This window comes from Salmo salar, chromosome ssa29, assembly GCF_905237065.1.
Source record: "Salmo salar chromosome ssa29, Ssal_v3.1, whole genome shotgun sequence".
NCBI lineage: Eukaryota > Metazoa > Chordata > Actinopteri > Salmoniformes > Salmonidae > Salmo > Salmo salar.
The window spans coordinates 13,495,156-13,520,000 of record NC_059470.1 but is presented as its reverse complement, the minus strand read 5'-3'; the positions used below and the strand labels follow the sequence as shown (position 1 = coordinate 13,520,000).

The 24,845-nt window shown below is 48.6% G+C and overlaps 2 protein-coding genes across 3 annotated transcripts in view; one reads left to right on the top strand and one right to left on the bottom strand.

Moving 5' to 3' along the window:
- kif9 (kinesin family member 9) overlaps positions 1-1,158 on the top strand; it is a 17,497-nt gene extending 16,339 nt beyond the window's left edge. For both annotated transcript variants that reach the window (XM_045710628.1, XM_045710629.1), the window contains 3 exons: positions 219-334; positions 586-690; positions 976-1,158. In XM_045710628.1, the coding sequence (XP_045566584.1) occupies positions 219-334; positions 586-690; positions 976-1,074 (320 nt within the window). In that variant the 3' untranslated portion in view covers positions 1,075-1,158. The remainder of the gene's footprint in view (positions 1-218; positions 335-585; positions 691-975) is intronic.
- Positions 1,159-2,137: 979 nt separating this feature from the next.
- LOC106590179 (protein scribble homolog) overlaps positions 2,138-24,845 on the bottom strand; it is a 103,889-nt gene continuing 81,181 nt past the window's right edge. Inside the window, 25 exon segments of the mRNA XM_045710627.1 lie at positions 2,138-4,313; positions 5,566-5,620; positions 7,659-7,733; positions 8,210-8,247; positions 8,482-8,621; positions 9,583-9,729; positions 10,146-10,328; positions 10,508-10,600; positions 10,769-10,985; positions 11,631-11,793; positions 12,720-12,776; positions 13,232-13,351; positions 14,053-14,199; positions 14,342-14,407; positions 15,200-15,253; positions 15,414-15,485; positions 19,864-19,944; positions 20,609-20,656; positions 20,920-21,039; positions 21,135-21,323; positions 21,446-21,562; positions 21,673-21,849; positions 21,944-22,054; positions 22,589-22,786; positions 22,788-22,853. Of these exon segments, the coding sequence (XP_045566583.1) occupies positions 4,201-4,313; positions 5,566-5,620; positions 7,659-7,733; positions 8,210-8,247; positions 8,482-8,621; positions 9,583-9,729; positions 10,146-10,328; positions 10,508-10,600; positions 10,769-10,985; positions 11,631-11,793; positions 12,720-12,776; positions 13,232-13,351; positions 14,053-14,199; positions 14,342-14,407; positions 15,200-15,253; positions 15,414-15,485; positions 19,864-19,944; positions 20,609-20,656; positions 20,920-21,039; positions 21,135-21,323; positions 21,446-21,562; positions 21,673-21,849; positions 21,944-22,054; positions 22,589-22,786; positions 22,788-22,853 (2,847 nt within the window). The 3' untranslated portion in view covers positions 2,138-4,200.

Sequence of the window (24,845 nt, the reverse complement as noted above, 5' to 3'; positions counted from 1 at the left end):
CCTGACTCCTAGGTGTTTGCAGATCTGTAGGGGCTGGAGAGGTTTAAGCAGTGCAGTGGTGGAGTTTCCACCATATGTTGCTTCCGCCTTACAGATCTGCAGAGGGAAAAAAAGGGGCCAAAGGGAAGAAGTAGGCAGTGATTTGGGACCGGCTGTACCTCTCAGAAAGCCACAGGGTGATGGTCCCACATTGACAACCTGTCCCTTGTGTGTGTCAGAGTTTGAGAGCTGGTATAATGAGTCCTTCCTGATTCCTGAGGAGGTGCAAGCCATGCTGAGATCTGGAGGACCCATCAGGCCTGGACTGGTGCCCGTGTACAAGGCATTGGCACTGGTGAGTCTGACCAGCCCATAGGGCTCTGGTCAAAAGTATTGCACTATATATGGAATAGGGTGCCATTTGGGACATAACTGTGGTTTTAACAGGAGACCAGTCATTCATATTTCATGGTTACATCTGTGGTTTTAACAGGAGAGAAGTCATTTATATTTCATGGTTACAACTGTGGTTTTAACAGGAGAGAAGTCATTTATATTGCATGGTTCCAATGTCGATCTTAATATCTTATGGTGTTTTGTCCTCAGGAGGAGGATGAGCAGGAGCACTTTGAGCATCTGCGCTATGAGCTGCTAGCAGACAGTCCCAGTGCCATCTCCTTCTACAATGCTCACAACAGGACTGTACAGAGGGTCAGTCTCGCACACACAAACACTGTCATTGTGGGGAATGAATGAGTAATATTGTCACTTGTTCACACACAGACCAATATAGCAGTATGGCTCTCACACACTAGAAGCCTGTTAGTTACCCCACGCACAAAGAGGCTTCTTCCCAAATGGCACCCTTATTGCCTGCACTCCTTTTGCTTGGAGCCCTATGGGCCGTGGTCAAAAGCAGTGCACTATAAAGGAACTATGGTGCTATTTGGGAAGCATCCAGAGAGTAAATGAATGTGTTCTGGTCTATCTGTGCAGAGGAACTACAGCAAGGCCATGTCTCAGACGCCAGTCCAGAAGACTACACCAAGGGGCTCTGGGAGAACCAAACTGCCTGCCATTCTCTCCGTCATCTGAAGAACTGCTTGATTCTATCCATTTCATCAATAATTGCCTCGGATTTGGGATTTGTCCTGAATAAAGACACACTGGCTACCCTAACATTGTTTTGAATTTAATCTACAAGTGATTGATTACTTCTATGGCAGTAATTTTAAAAATACACACCAGGATTCAAACCAAGGTCTTGCTGCATGGCTACCCTCATATCACACCCTGTGCCATTAGAGGACCTGCCATATGTCCAGCCTTTTCTCCTGTTTAGTCTCACCTGTTGCTTTCTAGCTTATTCAACTTGAAAACAGGAAGAAAAAAAGAGTTGTGCAACCTGCCTCATCACAACCTGTTTTACACCTGCAACTTAACTTGATTTTTTTCCCAGTTTGGGCTCCACCCACTAGTTTAGCTAATTAGAAGACAACCACACTTGGATTCTGAACATTCAACCAATTACGTTTGTGATGCCCTCAGAACAAGATCAAATAAGGAAACCTTGGGCTTGATTAAACCGAGAGAAAGAGGCTCGGCTGAAAATCTCTTCCTCCAGCAGGTGGCGTTTTGCTTCACCTACCAAGCAAGGAGTTCTTGAACGAGTGTCGAATTTGGTCAACCACAACAAAATGTATGAGCTGTGGACAACGACTCCCATTGTTAAGGCGGAGAGATGGATGGATATACTGACAAGATATGATTAAATCCTTTCCACAGGTTATCGACATTGTAGCGCGGTTGACATTCAAGGCACCACACCATAACAGGGTATTTTTTCCCCTCGATCATGACAATCAACTTTTACAAGTTTTTTGTATAAAACATGCAAATTAGGTGCTCTCATTAACATTTGCTTATCCTGGACACTGAAGTCAGCCTAAATATATATTTTTGTTAAGATGCTCCAGGACAGAGCAGTGAGTGCATAAACATTGCCTTTAAATGTCAATCGCTATGGATTTAAAACGAGCCCCTTGACTGCGTGAGAAATAATAGGTTCACTGCAGGTTGTGTCGGATTCCTCATCAGTTTGGACAGATCACAAATACATGAATGTAGATTTTAGAATACAAAGACACAATGCAATGAATCAGCTTGTTAAATGAAAAGTAAATTTTATTGTTCCTGAACGACAAAATAGACTTCTTTGGTTGTACAAATTCACTAGTTACAGTCTTGGATGAGCTCTAACCCTTGACCCCAGCACTTCTGCCCTTCTCCTCCGACCCATTTGGAAAAACAACAGCCAAGAGAATTCAAGAGAGTAACCAAAAAAAGATCAAACAGTTCTGCCTTAAAAATGTAGTGAATCCCATTTTCTGGAAAGTTTTTCCTACTAAGAAAATCAGCCATTTGCAAATGTTATCAACCTAACTGAATTTCAGTCAGGGAGAGCAACACAGAAAACCATGATTAAAACGCGCTTCTCCAACAATGCCGCAATCAGATAACATCCGCAGCAGGTAAAGCAGAGGAAAGACAGATTGAGAATGATGGTGGAATGAGATTTCGAGAGGGATTAACAAAATGTTTTCTGCCTCTACAGGTTCTCACAGTAAAGCCAATATACATGCAGAGAGAGCGAGAGAGAGCAAGAGCGAGAGAGGGAGAGCTCCCCAGTCCAGACACTTGCTTGGTCGTGGCTTAGTAGACTGGCTCAGTTCCGACCGTTAAGTTTTGCTTTCCTTTTAGTATTTTGTACATTATTCACACAATGATAAAGGATTTTCAGTGGCGTCAGATTTAAATTAACCAAAGACAGATAAAAAAAATAAGCAAACACCTGCTACCTTCACCTGCCAAATCTGGAATACCATCCAGATACGAAAGATATGAGTGAGATTCACATTGACAAATGATGTCCACAAAAAGGGCTGGGAAAGTACCGTATAATGTCAATGGAGATGAAGCTGAAACTGAGTTTATATGTTCACAAATTGACAGGCATTTTGAATTAGAACTAGAGGCTCATCTGATTTCTGTCAATATACGCATGTCTGCTGGTCTCTCCAGTGTAGTTACATTCTCTAGAATGGGAATCTGACAGACTCCCATAAACCTGTCCTAGGACAGCTAGAGCTCCTTTACTCTGGTCCACTGATATAAACTGTACTGAGATCAGTTTCCCTACAAGAGTATGTGACAGCCTGTACATGTACCATGCTACATTAGGGACATTTCATCAGTCAGAACCTGGTTTAGGCCGGTGCAGCAACAAAGTGAAAACAAATATATTTATTGTCCAAAAATATTAAAAAAATTATTATAAAAAAAATAGCGGTTGCCTCATAGGATCATTGTGAATAATATGAAATCATATGCTTTGATGTCATTAGGATAAATAAAATGCTGTGCACCGTGCCATTGTTTGGTTGTACAGGGATTAACAACAATGGATTACAGGGGAGGCTTTAGATTAGAGTAATAAAACGCAAGCAAAATAAATTATTTTAAAAGATTAAAATGTTTTCGAAGCAGTGCAATCGAGATATGTACGTAGTGTTTAAAATGCATTGCACACGTGGCAGTGAAGGTAGCAGTATGTTCCCACCTCCAACAATATATACACTCCCCCCTTCCCAAAGCCCACTAAAAATCCTGACGTTTCACAATCTATTCACTGAAAACCTCCAAAATAGCATCTGAAAAGTTAGTATTACAGCTACACATTTCATATTTTTTTTTCTCCATTGCTCTTCCAGAACACATTTTTCTTTTAAAACTGCAAAAAAATCAAGAGGCGCAAAAATAAAAACACAAGTCGCCTGTTAATATAATTCAGCTTCTAAAACGCAAACTGAAGAAAAATAACCCAAATAAAAAGGAAAACTTTGAAACGTAATGCTAGCCTCACAGGCCCTCCTCCTCCCTGGTATCGGGAACGTTGGGCCTTGTGTTCATGCCAACTCATCCTCAGACTGTCAAGGCAAGACTGGCACGCAGGACACGGTGTGTGTGTTTGTTGATTATCAGCATCATAGTCTCTGCAGTGGTTACATGGGACGCATCTCCCAAACTTGTGAGTGTGTGTAGTGTATAGTGACTCAGCGCCACCTCTGTGTGTGTGTGTGTGTGTGTGTGTGTGTGTGTGTGTGTGTGTGTGTGTGTGTGTGTCACACCCGGGTCTCCTGCGGTAGGTGTGTGTGTGAGGTGTTATGTGGGCACGGCGGTCTCCAGGCTGCGGCGGCCCTGCCTCAGCTTGCGCTTGTTTCTGTAGAGGGCCATTTCCTCCAGCGTTGAGGTGGCAGCGGGCACCTCAGCGGGCACTGGCGGGCACAGACAAACCAATATCAGCATAACACACTGGCCAATGCCAGAGCTGTGGCCAGTAAGAGCAAGCTCTGCTTTGAGAGAGAGGAGAGGGAGAGAAAGCGTGGCTAGTCTGCCCGGTAACACCAGCGATACAGTTCCTAATAGGCAGGGGGCTGAGTGGGGGGGAAAGGAGAGGCTTGGTCCTGAACAGACGCAGTAACCTTAGTCCAACAACACCAGAAGCTGCAAACAATCCCATTTGGAAGTAGAAATAGCAAAAAAGTTGAATGAAGGAAAATGTATTAGAAATAATTGGACGCTCAATGTCTTGAAGGGGAAGTGTAGTATTTTACCAACTTAATGTTAGACGGTTCCTCACCCTGAAAGTAGCTAGCAGTGGCTAAAGCCTGCTTAAGTTTGTAGTGGGCTTTTTAAAGAATACGGAACCATGGATTAGTTTATCTCGGCCCATAGACTACTTTCAAGGTGAGGAACCATCTAAAATGAAGCTGCAAAATACCGAACTTCACCTTTAAGTCTTTGGTTTAGTAAATTTGAGTTCATGCAGGATCTGGATCAGCAGTAGTGTGAGCCTCACACACCAAACAATATGTACAGTACTGTAGCATGTTTGAAGGACCTAGCTACAGTAGCTGGTCGACACCTGAGGAATGGGTAAGCGGGAGAAGCCGTCAATGGTAAAGCAAACCCCCTCCCAACGTTGGAAAACATCCCATGCCCTGATATGGTTGTAGCCTCCACAACGACAGGCACTGTTACAAAAGGCTACATCGATATCAGGACAAAACCCATTCCCCATTCCACGAGCGAGAGAGAGAGAGAATGGTCCTACTACACAACACAACGCACAGCAGTTCACACAAACTCAGGCCAAAGTGCTCACACACACACACACACACATACTGAAACACGCAGTGTGTGAATCCTACCAATAGGAGTTGCTTATCCCTGGAAGTCACCTGAATCAAAGGGATAAAAGTGATCAGGATAACATATTGTACATTATATGGGCTAGGGCTGCAACATTCTGGTCATTTCCCTAAAATTGCCAGGTTTTTCCAGATCCCGGTTGGGACTATTTCAGGAATCAGGAGGGAATAAGCAGGAAATCTGGGAATCCTCCAACCAGGATTTCTGGTAAACGTGGCCATTTGGGGAACGTTAACGGAATTTTGCAGCCCTTGGGCTTAATCCTACTTAAAGTACCCTATTTACCAACAGACACCCTGACCAACTCACACTCACCGGGGTTGCTGGAGCCGTCGTCAATGAACTGAAAGTCGTCCACCGCGTCAGGGGACTGCAAGAGAAGGACACAGAGAGAGTGTGAGTGGATGAAGACCAGGGAACGTGGCCACCTTTAAACCCAGGAACACCTTCACCAAGTTGGGTTAGGGGACTGGCAGTGGGTAGGTCTTGACCCAGGCAGTCACTTTGGCAGCAAGGGAGGGGGGAGAAGGTAGGTAAGTTCCACCTGCCCACAGCCACCGCAGTCTGGTCAGGCTGATGTTAGGAATCAGGAAGTTAAAAAAAGGTACGGTTGTGTTAGTCCATCAGTTCCGGGGGTTGTTCCATCACCCAGGTACTGCACAGAGAGCAGCTGTTCACAGGCAAGGAACCATTACAAGACACTGAGCAGAACCACAGTCACCAACGCAGCAGAGAGAGTCACAGCCCAGCCCACTACACAGGTATCTGGACTAAGCACACACAGTAGCCCATCTTCGTGTGAATTCAACACTCATACATGCGTCCCGAGTCTCAACACTTCAGCACTTCCACACTCCCTGATTTAACCTTTAAATCCATCACAGGGAATGTGAAGGTGCACTCTTTGGGACAAGGGTGGAGAATCAGAACCCAACCATACAGGGTGCACACGTACACCAAGGTCAACACACATTGTTAAAGCCCACCAAATAGCAGCTCAGTAACCGTATTCCAGAGAAGTCCTGCACATTCCAGTGTCCCCCTGAGTTAGTGGGCAGCATATCAGTATCAGTGCAGCCTATTGGCCTCTTCAGTTCTACAGGATTTAGGTCACGAGGCACATCAAGACTAGGAAAGCTGGCTTCAAGAACATCAAATGATTAAATGGTGGAACTATTGGAGTATATAGCCATGTTATTTTAACTAGTTATTCACTGTATTTATTCCTCCTGTAATTATTTCTATTAATCTCTGCATGGTTGGAAAAGGATCCGTAAGGAAGCGTTTAACTGTTAGTCTACACCTGTTGTTTACGAAGCGGGTGACACGTTTCATTAGATTTTCATTAGTTCAGAACAGCATGTTAAATATAGAACGCTAAGGCCAAATTACAACAGGAGCAGTGGAGGAATATTTGGTGGTCTTTCAGTGTGGAAGACTGACTGAGAAAACATTTATTCCACAGATACTGTACAAAATAACATTCCAACATTCTCCCCCCCCCCCCCAACTCAGGAAATAAAGACTGATGGCAGTACAGACAACTACAAAATACTGGACCAGATCCCACCACAACAACTGAGACAAGTCTCCCTGGCCCCAATGGAACCCCCTGCTTCCCCTGTAGACTCCTCCCCATGCAGGCTGAGATCCAAGCTTAGGGAGACCTTATTCTGTTTAGCCCAGGAAGTTCCCATCGCCAATATGCTGGTTAGGTTAAGTGATAGACAGGAAAATTGTATGCACCAGGAGTCAAGAGCATGATAGAAGATCCCAAATGGAGGATGCTGTGTCGTTAGGTCTGCCTGGTACTGGGAGACGTAATTAGGAACCAGGAGAGACGGGGCTCAGCCATGGAGAGAGGGAGAGGAGGAGGGAGAGATGCAGTATCTGGGCAGTTTCTGATTGGTGGCTGTATAGCGGGGCTAAAATCACTGGTTGGTGAGTGTTGATGTTGCTGGGTGAAAGCTGGTTGGTTAGTTGGGTTGAAAATAAAGGTAAAAGGATTGGTTGGTGAGTGTTGGATGGTGAGTGGGAGAACAGGGATGAGGGAAAGCTTTAAGTGGAGGTGAGAGGTCATCCTGATAGGAAAGCCAGGGCCTGATTTCATTACGTGGTCAGTAGCTTACTGGTGTATTAGTGTATTAGCATGATTTTTCCAAGATCTATTCAACTAAATCAGAGGTAGCAACTAGCAAGCCACATGCCCCAAAATGGAGCAGTGGAGCAGGGGGAAAAAAAATCTAATCAGGTGGAGAGCCAAAATGGCGGCCGCTGTAGAAGCAGTGGCACCACCGGCCCTGTAAGGTCTGATTACTAGAGGACTAGAGGGGAGAAAAGGGGGGCAGAGGCAGCAGGGAAAGCCAAGGGGAGGGCTGGGGCCTGGGAGCTCAGCATGCAGGCAATACCTGGATGTCGTATACGGGTTTGGAAGAAGGAATGGCAGCAAACTGTCGGTAGTCAAACTTCTTTTCCGACAGGGACTAGAAGGACAGCAGAAAGGAATGAGGAAGAGGTCAGGAAAGAGGGAGAGAGTGAAGGAGGGACAGGGATGGGTAAAAGGGAAGAGGGAGAGGGAAAGTGAAGGAGAGAGAGGAGCAGCAGGTGGTGGATGGATGACTCATACTACAGTCCAGTGTGGCTTATGGAGGGAGAGGGATGTGATTGGCTGTGGTGATGATCCTGGCATTTGATTGGCTGTAGTGATGATTGTGTATAATGGTAGAGAAAAACCCATTAACAATAACTTCTCTGTCTACAAATAAACACACTTTCGATGGTGGAACATCTCTCACTGGAACAGCTACTTAAAAGATAAGGAAGGCAAAAGTTAGACAGTCACATTGTTATTCTCAGTTAAAATGACCTCTGGTTGTCCAAGCAACAAGACCCTAGATTGAAATAGGTCAGTAGAGACATCTCTATGAAAACACAAAGCAGGAGATAACTCGATCCTTACCAGTCTGCCTGGTGACGTCACTCCTCTGGGACTGAAATCTGTACAAGACAGAAAAACGAGGTGGGTTAGGACACTATTAGTCTGAATCCAGTCCATGACTGAGGCGCGGTATTGAGTGAGAGAGTGTCCCAAACGGCACCCTATTCCCTATATAGCGCACCATAAGACTCGGGTCAAAAGTAGGGTGCCATTTGGGATACAGGCATTGCGTGAGAGTGAATTAATGCAGGGGCTGAGCTGTGTGACATGACATGAGCCAGCCACCAACGTACCTTCCAGAGGGGTGGGGGATGGCGTGGGGGCGGGCGAGGGTGACTCGGCCAGCTGGTCCAGTGTGCCACGCTTCTTTCCCTCCCGAGACTTAGCGATGACCATCTGAGCCTTCAGAGCATCCTGCTCCAGAGACTTCATCCTGTTGGAGAGGACACCATCAGATAGAGAGATGGACAGGAGAGGGAGAGAAAGTGAGAGAGTGAATGAGAAGAGGGGAGAGAGAAGTGATGGAGAAGAGAGAGAAGTGAGAGAGCCAGAGATGGACAGGAGAGAAAGTGAGAGAATGAATGAGAAGAGGGGAGAGAGAAGTGATGGAGAAGAGAGAGAAGTGAGAGCCAGAGATGGACAGGAGAGAAAGTGAGAGAGTGAATGAGAAGAGGGGAGAGAGAAGTGATGGAGAAGAGAGAGAAGTGACAGAGCCGGAGATGGACAGGAGAGAAAGTGAGAGAATGAATGAGAAGAGGGGAGAGAGAAGTGATGGAGAAGAGAGAGAAGTGACAGAGCCGGAGATGGACAGGAGAGAAAGTGAGAGAATGAATGAGAAGAGGGGAGAGAGAAGTGATGGAGAAGAGAGAGAAGTGAGAGCCAGAGAGTGAGAGGACACTAAGGCACGGTGCTCTAATGGAGTGGGGAGGACAACCAGACAACAGCAGCTGTTGGGTGCTCCTTGTCCTGGCCTGCTGTGGCTCACTCAACCCAGAAATGCTCGTTAATAAGACTACAGTATCAAGACTAGCATGACAGACAGCATCCAGGAGAAGGACTACCTAGACAGGCCCCCAGCTCACAGACTGCTGTAGCCACACTGTTAGTACGACGAAAGATGGATTAAAACCAAGAGACGAGCGAGGGAAAGAGAGAGAGAGAGATTAAGACGTAGAATGTAACAAAGTAAGAGACAAAGCTAGCGACTGAGCAAATGGACGCAGCCAGCCAGGACGTGCAGAAGCGGTGACGTCAAAAGCACAGTTAAGAGGCACAGTCGTGTTGAGTACACTTGCTTGGACCCCTAAAACTCCCCCCCCAAACCATGACACCCCACAGCAGCACAACCCCCACATTGGTGTGTGGGCCTGGGCCAGTGGGTGAGGTGAGCAGACCTGAGCTGGGAGGCAGCGGAGGAAGCGGCAGCGTTTTGGGGCTGAGGGGGCGGCACGGTGCCCTGAGACGCCCTCACTCGCGACTGGTAGAGCCTCTTAGCCAGGTCCTGCTCATACTGCCTAACATCCTCCTCTAGGCCATAGGGCCTGCTCCCGCAACGAGGAGGGGGGGGGGACAGGGAGAAGGGGAGGAGGACAGGAATACGCACAGAGGGACGGGCGGATAGGGGACACAGAGAGAGGAAAAAAAGCAGAGATGGGAGGTAAAACATTGAAACGAATAGGAGAGAGTGTGTCAGGGGAAAACCAATGAGACCAGTCTAGCAGAGATGAAAACAGTGAGAGGGAGGAGATCAGAAGTAGATAGAATCTCTGACAATTCCATGAGGAAAAGATGAGAAGGAAACACAGAAAAAGAGCTTGGGAAGGAAAACAGGAATATTGGCCCCTGCTGTTTTCTACTTGGCTCAGTACTTAAATCAATATCGTCTATGTCCTTTTTTGTTCACACATATTCAAAATGTCATTTTGTGAGTGTGTGTGACGTGTGTGTGTGTGTGTACCTTGCTGCCCTCCACATGGCCCTCTTCTCGGCCTCCAGAGCCCGTTTCTCGGCGGGGGACAGGTCCTTGTCTCCGGCCGGAGCCAGCTCTGGACTCTGCATCCTCAGCCGCTCCTGTTGCCTCCGCTCTGCCTTGGCCGTCCGGATGGGAGCCCCCGACTCTCCAGGGTACACTGGGATCAGACTGGAGGAGGGGGAGGAACACACAATGTCAAAACACACTGCTCACACTACACACTTCAGGAGACTCGGTAGTGTCATAACAAGTTTGGGAGATGCGTCCCACTGCAGAGACTATGATGCTGATAATCAACACATGCACAGGTATGGCTTAAAATCCAGGAAGTGTTTGGTTGTCTTTACCCAGTCATGGAGTTGGGCCGCTGCTGATCCAACCTGAAGCTCTCCTCTAAGGAATTCCTCTGGGAGTCTCCTTTACCATCCACTGACGAGGGCCTATCGGCACAACCATAAATAAAGGGAAGATTAATACGCTGAATTTAAAATAAAAAAACTCCACAAAATAATCTTCCATTACGCCAAACATACACATCTGATAATTATAATGAGCAATCAATTCATCTTAATTTAAAGTTAATTTCCGAACAAGAGAATAGGCTGTACCCTGAGCTGCCACAGTAGCTAGGGGGCGTGGCGCTGTAGCTGGGGGGCGTGTTATAGTGCCTGGGGGGCGTGGCCACGGGCTCCACCTTGTACTCCACCCCGTCCAGCAACACCTTGCCCGTGGCCTTCAACACTCCCATCTGCTTCACCAGGTCGTCCTCCTCCTCATCATCGTCATCCATCAGGTACTCCCGCGCCCGCTGCTCGAATCTCCTCTCTGGTTTGGTGGTGGTGCAGAATGAGTTCCATGAGGATGAGATTCATTAAAACCTCCGTGTTTCCCCCAACGCCAGTCTTCCAGTACCCCCAACAGTACGCATTGTTTGTTGTAGCCCTGAACAAGCACACCTGATTCAACTTATCATCTCGCCCTTGAGTTGAAACAGGTGGATTTATCAGGGGCAACATAAATGTGTGCTGTTGGGGGTACTGGAAGACTGGTGTTGGGGAAACACTGGTTCATCTGACTAAAATGAGTTGAGGCATTACAGCAACTTTCCCCAAATTCCCAGGTTTTCCAGAAATCCTGGTTGGAATATTCCAGGAATCATGAAGGAAAAAGCAACTGATTAAGTATCCTCCGAACAGGATTTCTGGAAACTTGCTGGAAATATGAAAACGTCACATTTTTTTCTTCTCCATTTAACTAGGCAAGTCAGTTAAGAACAAATTGTTATTTACAATGGCGGCCTAGGAACAATGGGTTAACTGCCTTGTTCAGGGGCAGAACGACAGATTTTTACCTTGTCAGCTCGGGGATTCAATCTTGTAACCTTTCGGTTACTGGCCCAACGCTCTAACCACTAGGCTACCTGCCGCCCCTAGAAGTGGGTGAAGGGTATTATTTGGCTGGCTGACAAACCTTCCTCCTCCCTCATCTTCTTCAGGTCATCTGCTCCCACCAGGGACACGCGGCCTTTGGGCTTGCTGTCGGGCGTCTGCTGCTTCATGTCGATCTCAAAGTACTTCTGTCTGTCCCTGAAGGAGCGCTGCTCTGGGCTGTCTCTGCCCCCGGGAGACGGAGTCTGTGGGGGAGGGGACCGTCGGGATAGGAGGGTTAGGATGGAGGCAGAGCAACAATCAAACATGACCCACACCGCCCTCTGGAATGGCCACGGGGACCAAAGACGACATCATTTAGGATTTGACGTGCAGAACGTGAACACATGCAAGATCCCACAGCAATTATTTCCAAACATGCAGATTTGAGACAAACCAACATTTCACCATTTTGAAGTGAGAATGATCCGTTTTGAAGAGGAAGTTTTTACAGTATATTCAGCACAGTATTCATTGTTTGTCAAGCAGTAGGTGGGGAAAAGAAATTAGGCAGTTGAATCACAACCCGACACCACTAGCTACGATTCATTCTGAGAAGGATGATTGATTGACAGGATCCTAACTCTGACACTAAATGTAGCACCGGCACCCCATCTCTATGTAAGTAACAGTGATATAGACACTGCCATCACCACCAAAGCGAAGGGGACCGCAGCTTGATCTGAGCCCGATTACGGGTACCCACGGCGGGGGGGGGGGGGGGGGGTTACCTTTACGACCATGTCCATTGAGGCTCTGGAGAGGCGTGGCACTGCTGCCAGACTATATAGTCCCGACGGTCAGAGGAGAGGGAGGGTCGGGGAGAGACGGGGGCTGCCAGACCTCCACCCAGTCCTCCGTCCCCTTCTACCTCATCCTCAAACACCTCGTTGTTCAGCTCAGGCTGAAAGAGCCACAGAAGGTCGTCACGTGACCGGAGTGTCAGCCCAACGGGATATGACTAACTGCCAACGTCACTTTAATACAGGTTTTTATCTGCACTTCCTGGAACACATTCCGGTCTGTGTTGCCATTCGAACTCATTCGACATCACACAGACAACACAAAAACACACTGATGGTCATTAACGCTGTACCTACAACATGTATTGTGATTTGGTACAAAGGCTCACCTCTGGAGAAGGAGAAGGCAGGTTGGAGTGGATGTTGTTCCTCTGGCCATACAGGTCCTGTTGGTGGACGCAGAAGAGAAGTGTGTAAGAGGGAAGCAGCCATTGGAACGGCCCAGTCGTCACACAGCGAAGAGGCACAAACGTAGAAATAGAATCATAGATTCTATTTCCATGGATGCAAAGCAGGCAAGGTGATGAGGGATGGTTGAGATGGGATTTAAAATGGATGGGACTTCTCAGCACAGGAGCCACAGGCAGCTGATGACGGAACGATTGTTTTCAGAGGGTGAATTGTGAACAGCAGCACCGGGACGACAGAGCTGCCGCTGTGTACAGTACAAAACTAATGACCACAAACGACTGCATTTCAACACAGTACGGACCACAGTTACAGGCCCAAACGGGGGTGGGGGACCTGCTTTAGTGGGGGGGGGGGGAACAACCAAACGGTGAAGACGACCACCACAGCATGCTTGTTGGGACCCAGTGCATGGGCGGGGCAACCTGCCTACCTGCAGCGGCGGCTCCAGCATGGCCAGCGAGTGAGGCACGGCGGCAAACGCCTTGTATGCCTGCTTGGGGTTCAGGGAGAACTCATCGATCGTGTCAGGGGAGGGGGCACGAGGCTGCAGCTGGGGGGGAAGGGGGGGCAAGAGAGGGAGGTCCATGAAGTGGGAGGAGCCATAGGGAAGGAGGAGGAGGAGGAGACAGACCAAGACAAGGGGAGGGACTATGAGATAAAACAGCCAAGCTGGAGAAGAAAGTGGGAGAACAGGTAGGTGGGAGACAGACCATGACATGAGGGGGATGTTTCGAGAGACACACAGACAGGGCTTGGCGGATGAGGATGTGCCTGCCTTGTTGAAGCTATGGCACTCAGGTAATGTGCACAACTCGGCGGCGATAATAACCTCATATACAGGAAACTGGGAGATGGTTGAGGTACAACCCATAGAGGGCTGATGCCGTGGGGTTAGCCCAATCACCAGATGGAATGAAACAAACATTCCAGAACTCCCCTGTGTGCAATTGGTTGGCTCTGGCTACAGTCACAGCGAGTTAAGCTGAGAATGCAGGTCCACTTTCACAGAGCTGGTCTTCAACAACAGCGCTATTACTGTGAGTCCCTGTGTGCGAATGAATGCAGGGACAGGGACCCAGTTCAAACTCTTTGGTAAGTAGCTTCCGAAATGGTATGAAATCCTGTTTTTACATTTTTTTGTCGATTAGCATTCGTGACACTGCTGTGAGTCAGTGAGGCACCGGTTTTTGAGACGGCAGAACAGGGGTGGGGGGTCTCACCCTCACCCTACGTGGTGGTGAGGGGTCTTACAGAGGTCTGGGAGTTGATGGGGGAAGGGCCATGCTGGAAGGGGTTGGGACTGCTGTGCCCGTCTCTGCTGTGCCCGTCCGGAGTGCCTGGCGAGGTGCTTGGCCGCCCGCCACCACGGGAGAGTGGCTGGATGGAACCCGGCCTCGTCTGGAAGGGAAAACCACGACAAAGATGTTAACCACTTCAATATAGTCTCAGTGAGAAAGGACTAGGAATGCTTACTGTCAATGAAAAGACAATGAGAGCACAGATCTTGCCTCCCATACATGACTAGATTGAAGGTCAATACCTCATAGGGACTCAATGGCGAGTTATTCTTGGCAGGCAGTGCAGTGGGGGGTAAATGAATGCTTGCCTGAAAGAAAAAACAGCAGAATGCATGGAGCTGACACGATGGCTTACATGACAAGTCACACACCCCTAGTTGCCCCTAGATGCTGATCGTGGGTCAGTTTGGCATTTTCTCCACTAATGGTTCAGGTTAGGATTGGGGAAGGGGAAGCTGATCCTCGATCTTCACCTAGAGGATATTTCACCCTGGCGCTTTGAAGATGCAGGCATGGTCTGTGCAGGCGAAAAACATGGTTCTCACACAAACATACACGCAGAATGGAAACGCTTTCGCCACTACTACCCTGACCAGGCAAATTTAACGCTAGCTCTGAATTCTGGAACACATCTGTTCTGAAACGGAATAACCTGCAGTTGCTCAAAACATATATTTCAACATCGTTTTCACTGCAAAGCTCAGGGTTCCTTACAAATTCGAGCCAAGCTAGAATTAAAAAAGGCACAGGTGTCGGGTAGGGCCCTAAACAGGGAGAGAATCTGAGTCTCCAAAAAACGGAGGGCGCATCCCAAACTGCACCCTATTCCCTATGGGCCCTGGTAAAAAAAAGCAGTGCACTATAAAAAGGCAATAGGGCAGGCACCATTTGGGGTTTCAACCAGAGTCGAATACTCCACGAAGCAGAGAAAGCATCAGTAATAAGGGGCTATGGCAAGCTCAGCAGTCACACTTGTAGTATAGCTCTGCTGTAGTCCAGCTCATTAAAAACAGCTGACACAACGGCAAAGGATCACACTCTACTGATAGTCGTCTATGGAAGCTGAGCGAAACACAGCCAGGCCAGAGCAGACCACTTACGAAGCGGGTCTCCCTGCCTGCACACAGGGAGCTGGTGGAGGAATGAGCACTGGGCTAGGGAGGGAAGGAGGAAGAGGGTGAACCAGCAGGTAGGGCACCTCAATGCTATCTACCCTGTTCTCTGAAGTGACTTATGGAAAAAGATAACATAAATAGGTGCTATGAAAGCAGAGGCGTCAATGAGAGGATTTGTTGGGGGGTGGGGTGGACTTACCGGTTGTGTGCTAGGTGAGTAGGGGGCATCTCTAATGGGACTGTCAGTCCTGGGGGGCTCAGTGGAGGGTGCCTAGACAACACACAGAGACACTGACAGATTTAGCAGCTGTTCCAACTTTCACCTATTTTACTCTCAGTGCAGTAAGCTGGTTATTGTTATTGGTAAAGTTAAAAATAAAAACTGATTTCCTGCTTATTGTGGAACACTTAAGGCCAGGATTTCTGGACAACAGTGGGACTTCTGGGAAAGCTACCAGCATTTTTCAACCCTATTGGTGCACCAAATACTAGCAGACATGTAACAGTCCTTGAGCACATACACCTTCTCATATCAGTCAACGAGAAGCTACCGCTGGGCACCATGCTCTTTAGCATGTGTCTCGACTGTACCATGGTTACCGTTCCTTTCAAAGTCATACTTGAGATGTTTAGGATTGAGGCTCGAGTTCCTCCTCACAGCTGTTGAGTGGACATTCCTACCAGTCCAGGACTTCTAGCGGGAACGTTCCACTGCAGAGTCCCTGCTGCGCCGTGCCCTCCCACACTCATTCATAGCAGGACATTTCTCCATCTCAATTCCAACAGTCACATGCTCAATTGCTCATGGTTATTTTCAAAGGGTTAGTGAAGGAGACATCCATCAAAACAGGTGACTTTACACATCTTGGTCATTCAAGTCATCTTGGCTGGCAGCGTTGGTGATTAGCAATGAGGTCATACAATAGCAAGCGTGTATCCTTGACTACAGGGAGAAACGCCACGAAAATAAGTCAGATCAGTTTATTACCCTAATGGTTAAGTTACAATGGAAAACTCAAAAACACATCTCTCTCTCATATAAACTCTTAGCTGAAACATTTCTATTGGTGCGCAGAGACAAAGGGAAGTGCTACTCCTACACCATCCCACTCACTGTGCCACACACCATGCTGGCTAGAACCCACACACGCAGGCAGGCCGGCCGCTTGCCTTGCTGAACAACCAGGGCTGCAACTTGCCGCCGCTCCCGTAGCCCATGGGAGGCCCTGATAGGATACGCTCCGAGGGGGGGCGGCCCTTTCCCTTGCGATTGGCCACCAGGAAGGGGTTCTCGCTGAAGTTAATTGGCTGGGAGTCCACCAGAATCTCCTCTTCGTCTTCACCGGTAGGCGGGGCTTCTTGTCTAGCTGCTTCTTGATTGGAGGTGGTGATAGCGGGACTGGGAGAGTGCTGGGACATGTAGAGGGGCTCGGCCTCTGTGATCATAGTGGGACAGGACTGAGGCAGAGCATGGGGGTCCACGTGGTAGAGGGAGGTGGAGGGCTGCCCCAGGCCAAAGCCCAGGGGCTCTAAGGGGGCAGAACATTGGGTCTGCAGGGGGGCCTCCATGAAGGCAGTCACACAGACAGAGGGAGCGAACTGAGGAGGAGCCAGGGAGAGGGAGAGAGAGAGAGAGAGAGAGAGAGAGAGAGAGAGAGAGAGAGGGATAAAGGCATAGGAAAACAGATATCAGAACAGAGGGACGCAGATAAAACACAGAAAGGGGGAGGGATAGAGAGAACTGAGGAAGAGAGAAAGACTGATATATAAAGACGAGAGGGAAATACAGAGATGGTGGAAATACAGAGAAGGTGGAAATACAGAGGAGAAGGTAAAGTCCAAGCTAGATAACAAGAGATGGAGACTGATCTCCACGTGTTAAGAAATGAGAGAAAGACTGGAGGAAAAGGAGGTGGAGACAGATGGGATAACAGATATGAGGAGCAGTGTTGTGTAAAATGCTAAAATAGACATGCAGCTAATCTCAGAGTTTGACCCACTTGACACTCTGGTAGGCCAGATATCAGAGCCATCAAACACAAAACCCATGTGTGACCAGCACATCGTGCTATCACCACGCTCAGAAAACAAGCCTTACGACACATCCATAGCCTAGTCAGCGTCCAAAATACAGCTGCAAACGTTCGGTAACTTTGCCAAAAGTCCCCAGGTATTCTGGAACTCCCGGATTCACGGATTTCCTGCTTATTCCCTTCTGATTCCGGAAATTTTCCAAACGGAATATCTGGAAAAAATTTCCGCCCTACACACACACACACACACACACCTCAAATACCTACCGTCCAGGTCGTGCACAAAACATCTCTAATGCAGAAGGGCGTTCAGTGTATAAGGGAGGAGCACAGCCAATGTGACAGTTCATTTCATCTGGAGAGAAGGAGATGAGGTTCTTGATTCCCGTTATACCAGAGGGGTTATCTATGCTTCTAGTTACGCTCACATTAACACTGGAGCAGCCTTCCCTGTCACCGCCTTCAATAAACCAAACGCCATCAGTACAGTTGGACAGAAGACACCTAGGCTCCAGTTCACTTCTTACATTAGGAATCAGGCCTCAATACACTCCACATACGGGAAAACAGAGTTCATTACAGAAGCAGACCACGATGCCGGCCTTCACGCGTGACTAGATACAATACCGCACACAAGTGTGGATAAGGTCCTTGGATAAAACAAATCTTCTTTAACCAGAACATGGCGCCACAGAGTGTGTTCCACAGGCAACCAAGTTTCGATCAACTCAAAATGTAATGTGCAAAATATGCCATGGCTTAAAGTCGGACGAGGCTTAGTTACTTCAGAACTACATTGTCCCGTGCATTCCACGACAACGGCCTTGACATGTCGCGACTATCCAAATGGCGTCACTAAGAATTCATGCAGTCTTGAATTGTGACACATTGTAGCGTCGTCTTGGCGGACATGCCGGTAAAAATGTCGCCTATAGTACTGGAGGTCAGTGGGGTCACCCGCTGGGGTGGAATGTGAACAAGTACCAGTTTGGCACAGGCTCGGAAGACAGTAGAAGACAGCTGGCCTGGGGGGGGGCCGAGAGAGACGACCAACATGCCAACTAACGTTACCCAGCCACCCTGGGTAAGGCTGGAGCCAAGTAAGGTTAATTACGAGACAATCCTGCTTACCGCATACTTTTAATGCCAAGAAGCACTAATAATCTTTTGGCTATTGAACCCAGTGGTCCTCATTCCAACTGTAATGCATAGCCATAATGCAAGAACAGCTGCAGGAGAGATATATATAGGTTTAGCGTTCGCAGAAAGCCCCACGGCTTAGTACAAGAGCTTATAGGAGTCTAACCATTGTGGCATAAAGAGAAAATAAATATCTAACCCAAATACCTCGAAATACAATAACCATCCCTACTACAAACTAAGCAAGGGAGAAAAAAAAAGAGCAATTTTGTCACAAACTATAGCCTTGCCTATTCATTTATCTATGCAGACCCTAAAACAGTGGCAGGCCTGAGACGGCCAAAGTCAGCACCTTGTCAGCTCATAAATCCTTAGTACTTCACATCGTTAGCAAAATGGCTGCCGTTCACACATGGAGCTGGAATACAGAACTGACACAAAGACGGTCCAGAGAGCATCTCAATGTACTCGAATAGACGAAGGAAGGAAACGCACAAGAAATTAGAAAGATAGGATGACAAAGAGAGAAAGACACAGAAAGTAGAGCACAGTCGACCCGCAGTCTGTCTGGCACTGTCCCTATACTCACTGTGGGCTGTTGGTTGGAGGGACCAGGGGTGCAGTAGCTCCACTCAGACTAAACTCTTCCAGGGACACTGACTGAATGACCGAGAACCCACATTGGGACACTCTCCCTCCCTCTTTTGCCCGCACTCCTCCGACTCCAATCTCAGCCAGGTTTAAAATAACCCCGAGCAGAGCCTGGGTGGTGTTGGGGGCAGCTGTCCCCCTCCCCCAAATCAACCCAGAGAGTCCAGTGCTTTTTACTGTACCAGCTACCAACCATTTTGGCTGCATAATTTCCCTTCATCACGGCAGATGATGTACATTCCTGTGCAGCCTTTAGTTTTCCTTTGTGTACTCGCTCTTCCATTCGTCTCGGGCTTCTTTAGGCGATGTCTTTATGCCAAGGTGGACGCACCATCAACAACCTGCAGTGCAACAGTAATCGTCTCCAATTAACAATACAAATGGATCCTGTTCTTCATCAGATCACAGAATTCAACGGAACGGTTAGGTTGCATTGTAGACGCTGTCGAGTCTTCGGGCCTGGCATACCCCTAAGACGTTGGCGAGAAACGCAGGAGTCAAAGTTGTGAACATGGGGGCGGGGGTGGGGGGGGCAGTTTCAACATTCTCCCCCTGACCTCCAGAGGCACCTGCTTGGCCTCTGGTCACAGAGTTTCCCGGGAAGATAAACAGGGCAGATTCCACAGGGAGGTCTATTCTGGTCGCAATGGGGCCATTTCCAAGGTAGTCAGCAAACAAGTCCAGGCATTTCAACCCAGGCATTTCACAGCCTTAGTCAGGAATCACAGGGGATATAAGAGTTACCTCATCATTTCACTGTAATCATCAAAATGGGGTTTGCGTTACCTGTCAAGTAACATCCTTAAATTGTTAACTTCAACTTACCCTGTTGACCTTCTGCAGAGAGGTGGTGGGCAGTGCGGCCAGCGTCCGGTAGTCCAGATTCAGAGGTCCAGTGCCCAGGTTCTGAGGGAACAGAAGGTTGAGTGTCAGACCTACTGGGGGGAACACTTCCTGTCATACTACTCTCATGTGTCACTCAGTAACTGACCAAAGCTCCTTCGTCATTACATAAATATGTATTGAAGCACAAGTTTCCAGAACATTCCAATCCAAATATTATAGTAAATTCTTCCGGACTGGAGATGTCCCCTCTTTGGTAGGGAGGTGGTTGGTTGAGCTGAGGACTCGGAGGCCCAGGGAATTTCAGTCTCACCTCGGTCTCCTCTTCTAGCAGGCGAGTGGCCTCCTCACGCTCCAAGCGCATGCGCTCCTTCATCGAGAAAAGGGGGAGGTGGAGAGGAGGACGACACCCAGCCACACACACACACACACACGTGTAATCATAGAGAATGAGGGTGTAATGAGTGAAGGTGGGATGGAAAGTGAGATAGGCAAAAAAAGACAAACACGGAGAAATGAAGTGGAGGTGGGATGAGTGGAGATGGTGTATGGACGACCCAGACACATTGTGGGGGTAGGAGAAAGGGAGTGGGGGGGGGGGGGGTAAGAAAGAAGATAAAAGGAGAGAAAGGATAGAATCCACACACATTAGAAAAGTGCTCTGTTTATTTGCCACAGTAGCAGCAAAAGCATGCGAGGGAGGACTTGGCTACGTAGTCTCACTCACCACCTCTTCTCTCTCCCACTGGGACGTCTCTCTCGCCATCTCCACCTCCTAGGAAATAGATTTTAGGTCAAAATATTTCATATTAACAGGCATCCATTCCGTTATGCGTTTGAGGAAACATATGCGCCTTATTTTGTTAATCACTTTGCACTAGCACCTCTCGTTATTCTTTGGAGCATGGATTAAATGTAGTATATTTTTGCATCTCGGCCTCCTTGGTTTTATCTCGTCACGGTTTGCGCACCGGCCACCATCCATTATAGCCTGAGTGCAGACCGTCACACTGGATTTCTGCGTCATATTATTCTCACCTTCTGTAGGATGTCCATCTCCTCAGGACTCAGGTCTCGGTCTATAGAGGAGATGCTCTCCATGCTGTTCTTACGCACGATGCCCGCCGCAAACGGGTTGGCAATGATGCCCGGCGACGCCTGTGAAGACGCACAATGATCACAGCGTCCATTTTGAATCTGACTCTGCAACTGAGGGTCATTAACAACCCAGAATGGATGTCCGTTTCCCTTACCTCTATGGCGGCAGCGTTGCCTGGGTCGAAGCCGTCACACACCAGCATGAACAGGGTGTCTCCCACGGCGCGGAGCACGCGCACGGCCTCCGTGTGGGTCATGCCCAGCAGGCTGTGGTTGCTCACCTCCAGGATCCGCATGCCCACCAGCAGACGGCCGTCTCTGGCCGCTGCACCGCTGGAGCTCACCTACAGCGGGCAATGCAGGAGGGGGGGGGGGGGTAAGGCAATACCACTAATGGGAAAACCCATCTACACTGGGGTAGTGGTTGACCCGGTGAGAAAGACAAGATGTAATGCCTAAAAGGTACCTTGGATATGAAGATGCCCTCATCGGTGGCGTCGAAAGGGTTGCCAGCATGGCCTTTGGCACCGCCACGTATGCTGATGCCCAGCTTCTCTCCAGTCTGCTTCTGGATCACTATCTCCTGTATAGGGACACATAGATCAGGATATGGGACTGTGTGTGTGAAGGGGACAGAAGGTGTGTGTGTGTGTGTAAGCTTATTTCCGTGTACATGTGTTGAAGAGACGTCACCTGCATCCCGGGCGGTGAGGGGTCCCTGCGCACCAGCATGCGGATCTCCTGTTTGTTGGAGAGCAGGGCTTTAACAGCCTCCTGGTGGGTGGCGTGGCGCAGGTCGATGGTGTTCACCTCCAGTATCCTGTCCCCGACCCGCAGCCCACTCTGACACGCCAAGCCATGCAGGATCACCTAGCACAAGCAGACAGAGGGTGAGATACACAAACCAGGAAACACAGGAGCAGGGAAAATATATATGAGAGAAGAGAGAGAGCCAGCGAGCCACCTTTGAGATGAAGACACCAGGCTCGCTGATGCCAAACGGATGACTGGCATGGTCGCTGCCTCCCACGATGCTCAGTCCCAGAGGGCCGCCCGCCTTCACCAACATCACTTCCTGTCAGGAGAGGAAGTGAAGCGACTAACGTAAACAGTGTTGTCTAAAGTTTTATTTTAGGGACTTTGAATGGGACAGGGGCACCAGAAATACAGTATCTGGAGCAAAACACCACAGACAGTGTTCCAACAGACTAATACCAAATACACATTTCAACTCAACACCTTACCCAGAGTCCCCTACTTGACAAGACCACAAACCATCTATGGAACTATCATATCTACTTGTAAATGAGACTAGACACAGGCCTAAGCTCTTAGTCAATGGAACAGACTCAAGTTGTTGGCATTATTCACTCAGTGAATAATACAGCATTTCATTGGGCCCCACTACAACATCCTAGCATACAGTATTTAACCTAGGTTAGGACTAAGTCTTCGTACCGTGCGCCATCGTCTCTGGAGCTGGAGAGCAGTTGAGATAAAAGGCCAAATGAGAAGGCATTAAAACTAGACTAAATGTGAAGGTCCTTCATGGTAACTATCCACCACCCTCACCACGCTGTACCATCTTCCCTCTCTCCCTCAGTCTCACCTCGATGGGGTACTCGTCCTGCAGCGGCCGGCTCATGTGGGTCCCGTGGGGCGAGTCGTCGTTGCCCTCCTCCTGATCGGGCGAGTCGGAGGGCTCTGGGGGCGGGGGGGAGTGGGCGCGGGCGCGGGACAGGCCCGGGGAGCCCCCTGCGGCGCCCGGCTCGGCCTGGTCGCGCTCCACCAGGAGGGCGATGGTGGGGGGAGGTGCCGGTAAGCAGCGCTACTGCCTGGTCATGCCTGGCCTCTGTCATGTCTACACCATTGATCTGAATCCAACGGCACAACCAACGAGGGCGGGAATCAGTAGGCTGACTGACCAACCACAGTGTTTGACACTCAGGACTGGAGGCTCGGTGAGGGCGGACAGCTATGTGTTCAGACTCATATCATTACTGATTAGACGAACATCACGTTGCCATAAAGCTGCGTATCATCACTGTAAAATAACGCTCAATCATCGCTCAATATAGTACATTGAGATGTACCGTACCAAAGCAAGCCTGAGTGTTTGAGTGCATGTGTGACTGTGTGTGTGTGTGACTGTGTGTGTGAGAGATAACTGAAGACACCAGGAGCCAACACCCATACAGAAGAAGGGAGGCAGCCGGAGAGAGGAGAGAGAGGGAGGAGCGGAGGCCAAGCTAGCAGAGAGGAGCTTCTCCTGGGAGCTACAGTAGGAGAAACCCTTTCTCCAATATTCCAATCTCTAAAAGTCTAAAAAGTAGTCCTAAAAGTCCTGTCACCGCAATATACTATATTTAAGACTTATGTCTGACTTATTGCTCACTGAAAAAACAGAGGGCAACATCCTATGATGACTGGCAAATGGGCTGATTGAGTCAGCAACGGCAAGGAGAATCGTTAATACTTCTCTACAGGGCCAGGCCGAGTGATCCAGCTCCATCTCAGTACTGCTCCTAGACCTGGTCTTAAGCTGCAGAAATGGTCAACTACCCTATTACTTTGCAGGGGGAATTTGAGGATGGGTTGCAGTCTGTAAACTCACATAAACGAAGTCCTGAGTGATTGAAGAAAAAGGAGCTGATTGGTCCAAGTGACAAACAGAAGCCAGCACTGACCATACAGTATCGGCTCTTACCATTGGCTGATATGCTTACTGTGGCTGCTGCTATGGTAATACATGCGGTTACCACGTCAGCCGTCCCAGAGTGTCCGCCCGCACCCCCACCCTCACACCCAACAGGCAAGGAGACGCATTGTGCATTAGTGGCCATGCAGAGAGAGAGGTGGCGAGAGCACGGGAAAGAGAGAGGGGGGAGAGAAAGAAAGAAAGCGTAAGAGAGAAGCAGAGAGTAGGTAGGAACAGAATCATTCATGGAGCCATTCTATGATCCCCCCTCAAATAGGAGGAGGGAGAAGAGGATTTGGGAGAGAGAAAGAGAAACGGTTATGATTCAGAGAACGAGACAGGAGTAGCCACAGGAGACGGGGCCACCGTACCACACCGCACACAAACGTGACTGAGGATAACAAATGTTGAGATTGAATGAGTCCAGATTGGTTCAGGAAAATAAATAAATAAATAAATAAATAAGCTGGAGGAGCCTGTACAAAATCATATCAAGGCCCCATCTTTGCAGCCAATGGACCATGGTCATAGATAAGGGCATGAGGGTACATGCAACTCTGGCAAGACCGTGCTACAGAATGAGAACACCACTACGACGCCAAAGGAAAGAGCGGCGCACAGTGAAGCAGCATGCAGCAGGAACCTTGGCTTCAGCTCTCAATCACATACACATCCGCTAAGGTCATGTTAGTCCAGCCGCCGCGTCCCAAAATGGTTCCCTATTCCCTATATAGCTCACTGCTTTTGACCAGAGCCCACAGGGAATAGGGTGCTATTTGGGACGCAGCCTAGATGGGCTGGCAGCAGCGGCACAGGACAAGCAGAGGCCCAATTCTCTCAAGTGGGATGAGTGTTAGTAGTGTTTGTTTTGGAAGTAGCAACCGGTGTGTGCGCGCTTGCTTGTCCAACGTGTGTGTGCTTGCTTGGTGTGTTTTTGCAGGAAGTTGACACAGACCGAACCCAATTTAGTCCAATTCATTTTTAGACAGGACTAGACTTGGGGATCATAACAGTGTAATGCGGAATACTTTGCTGCAGTAAGTTTTGCATGATCCCGTCACTAAACGTGAACAAATGGAAGAATAGGAGTGGGAAAGAGTTGTCTTTCACTATGGCTGATCAGAACCATCTGCCACAGTTACAAAAAGAACAGGCAGCCTTCATTTCA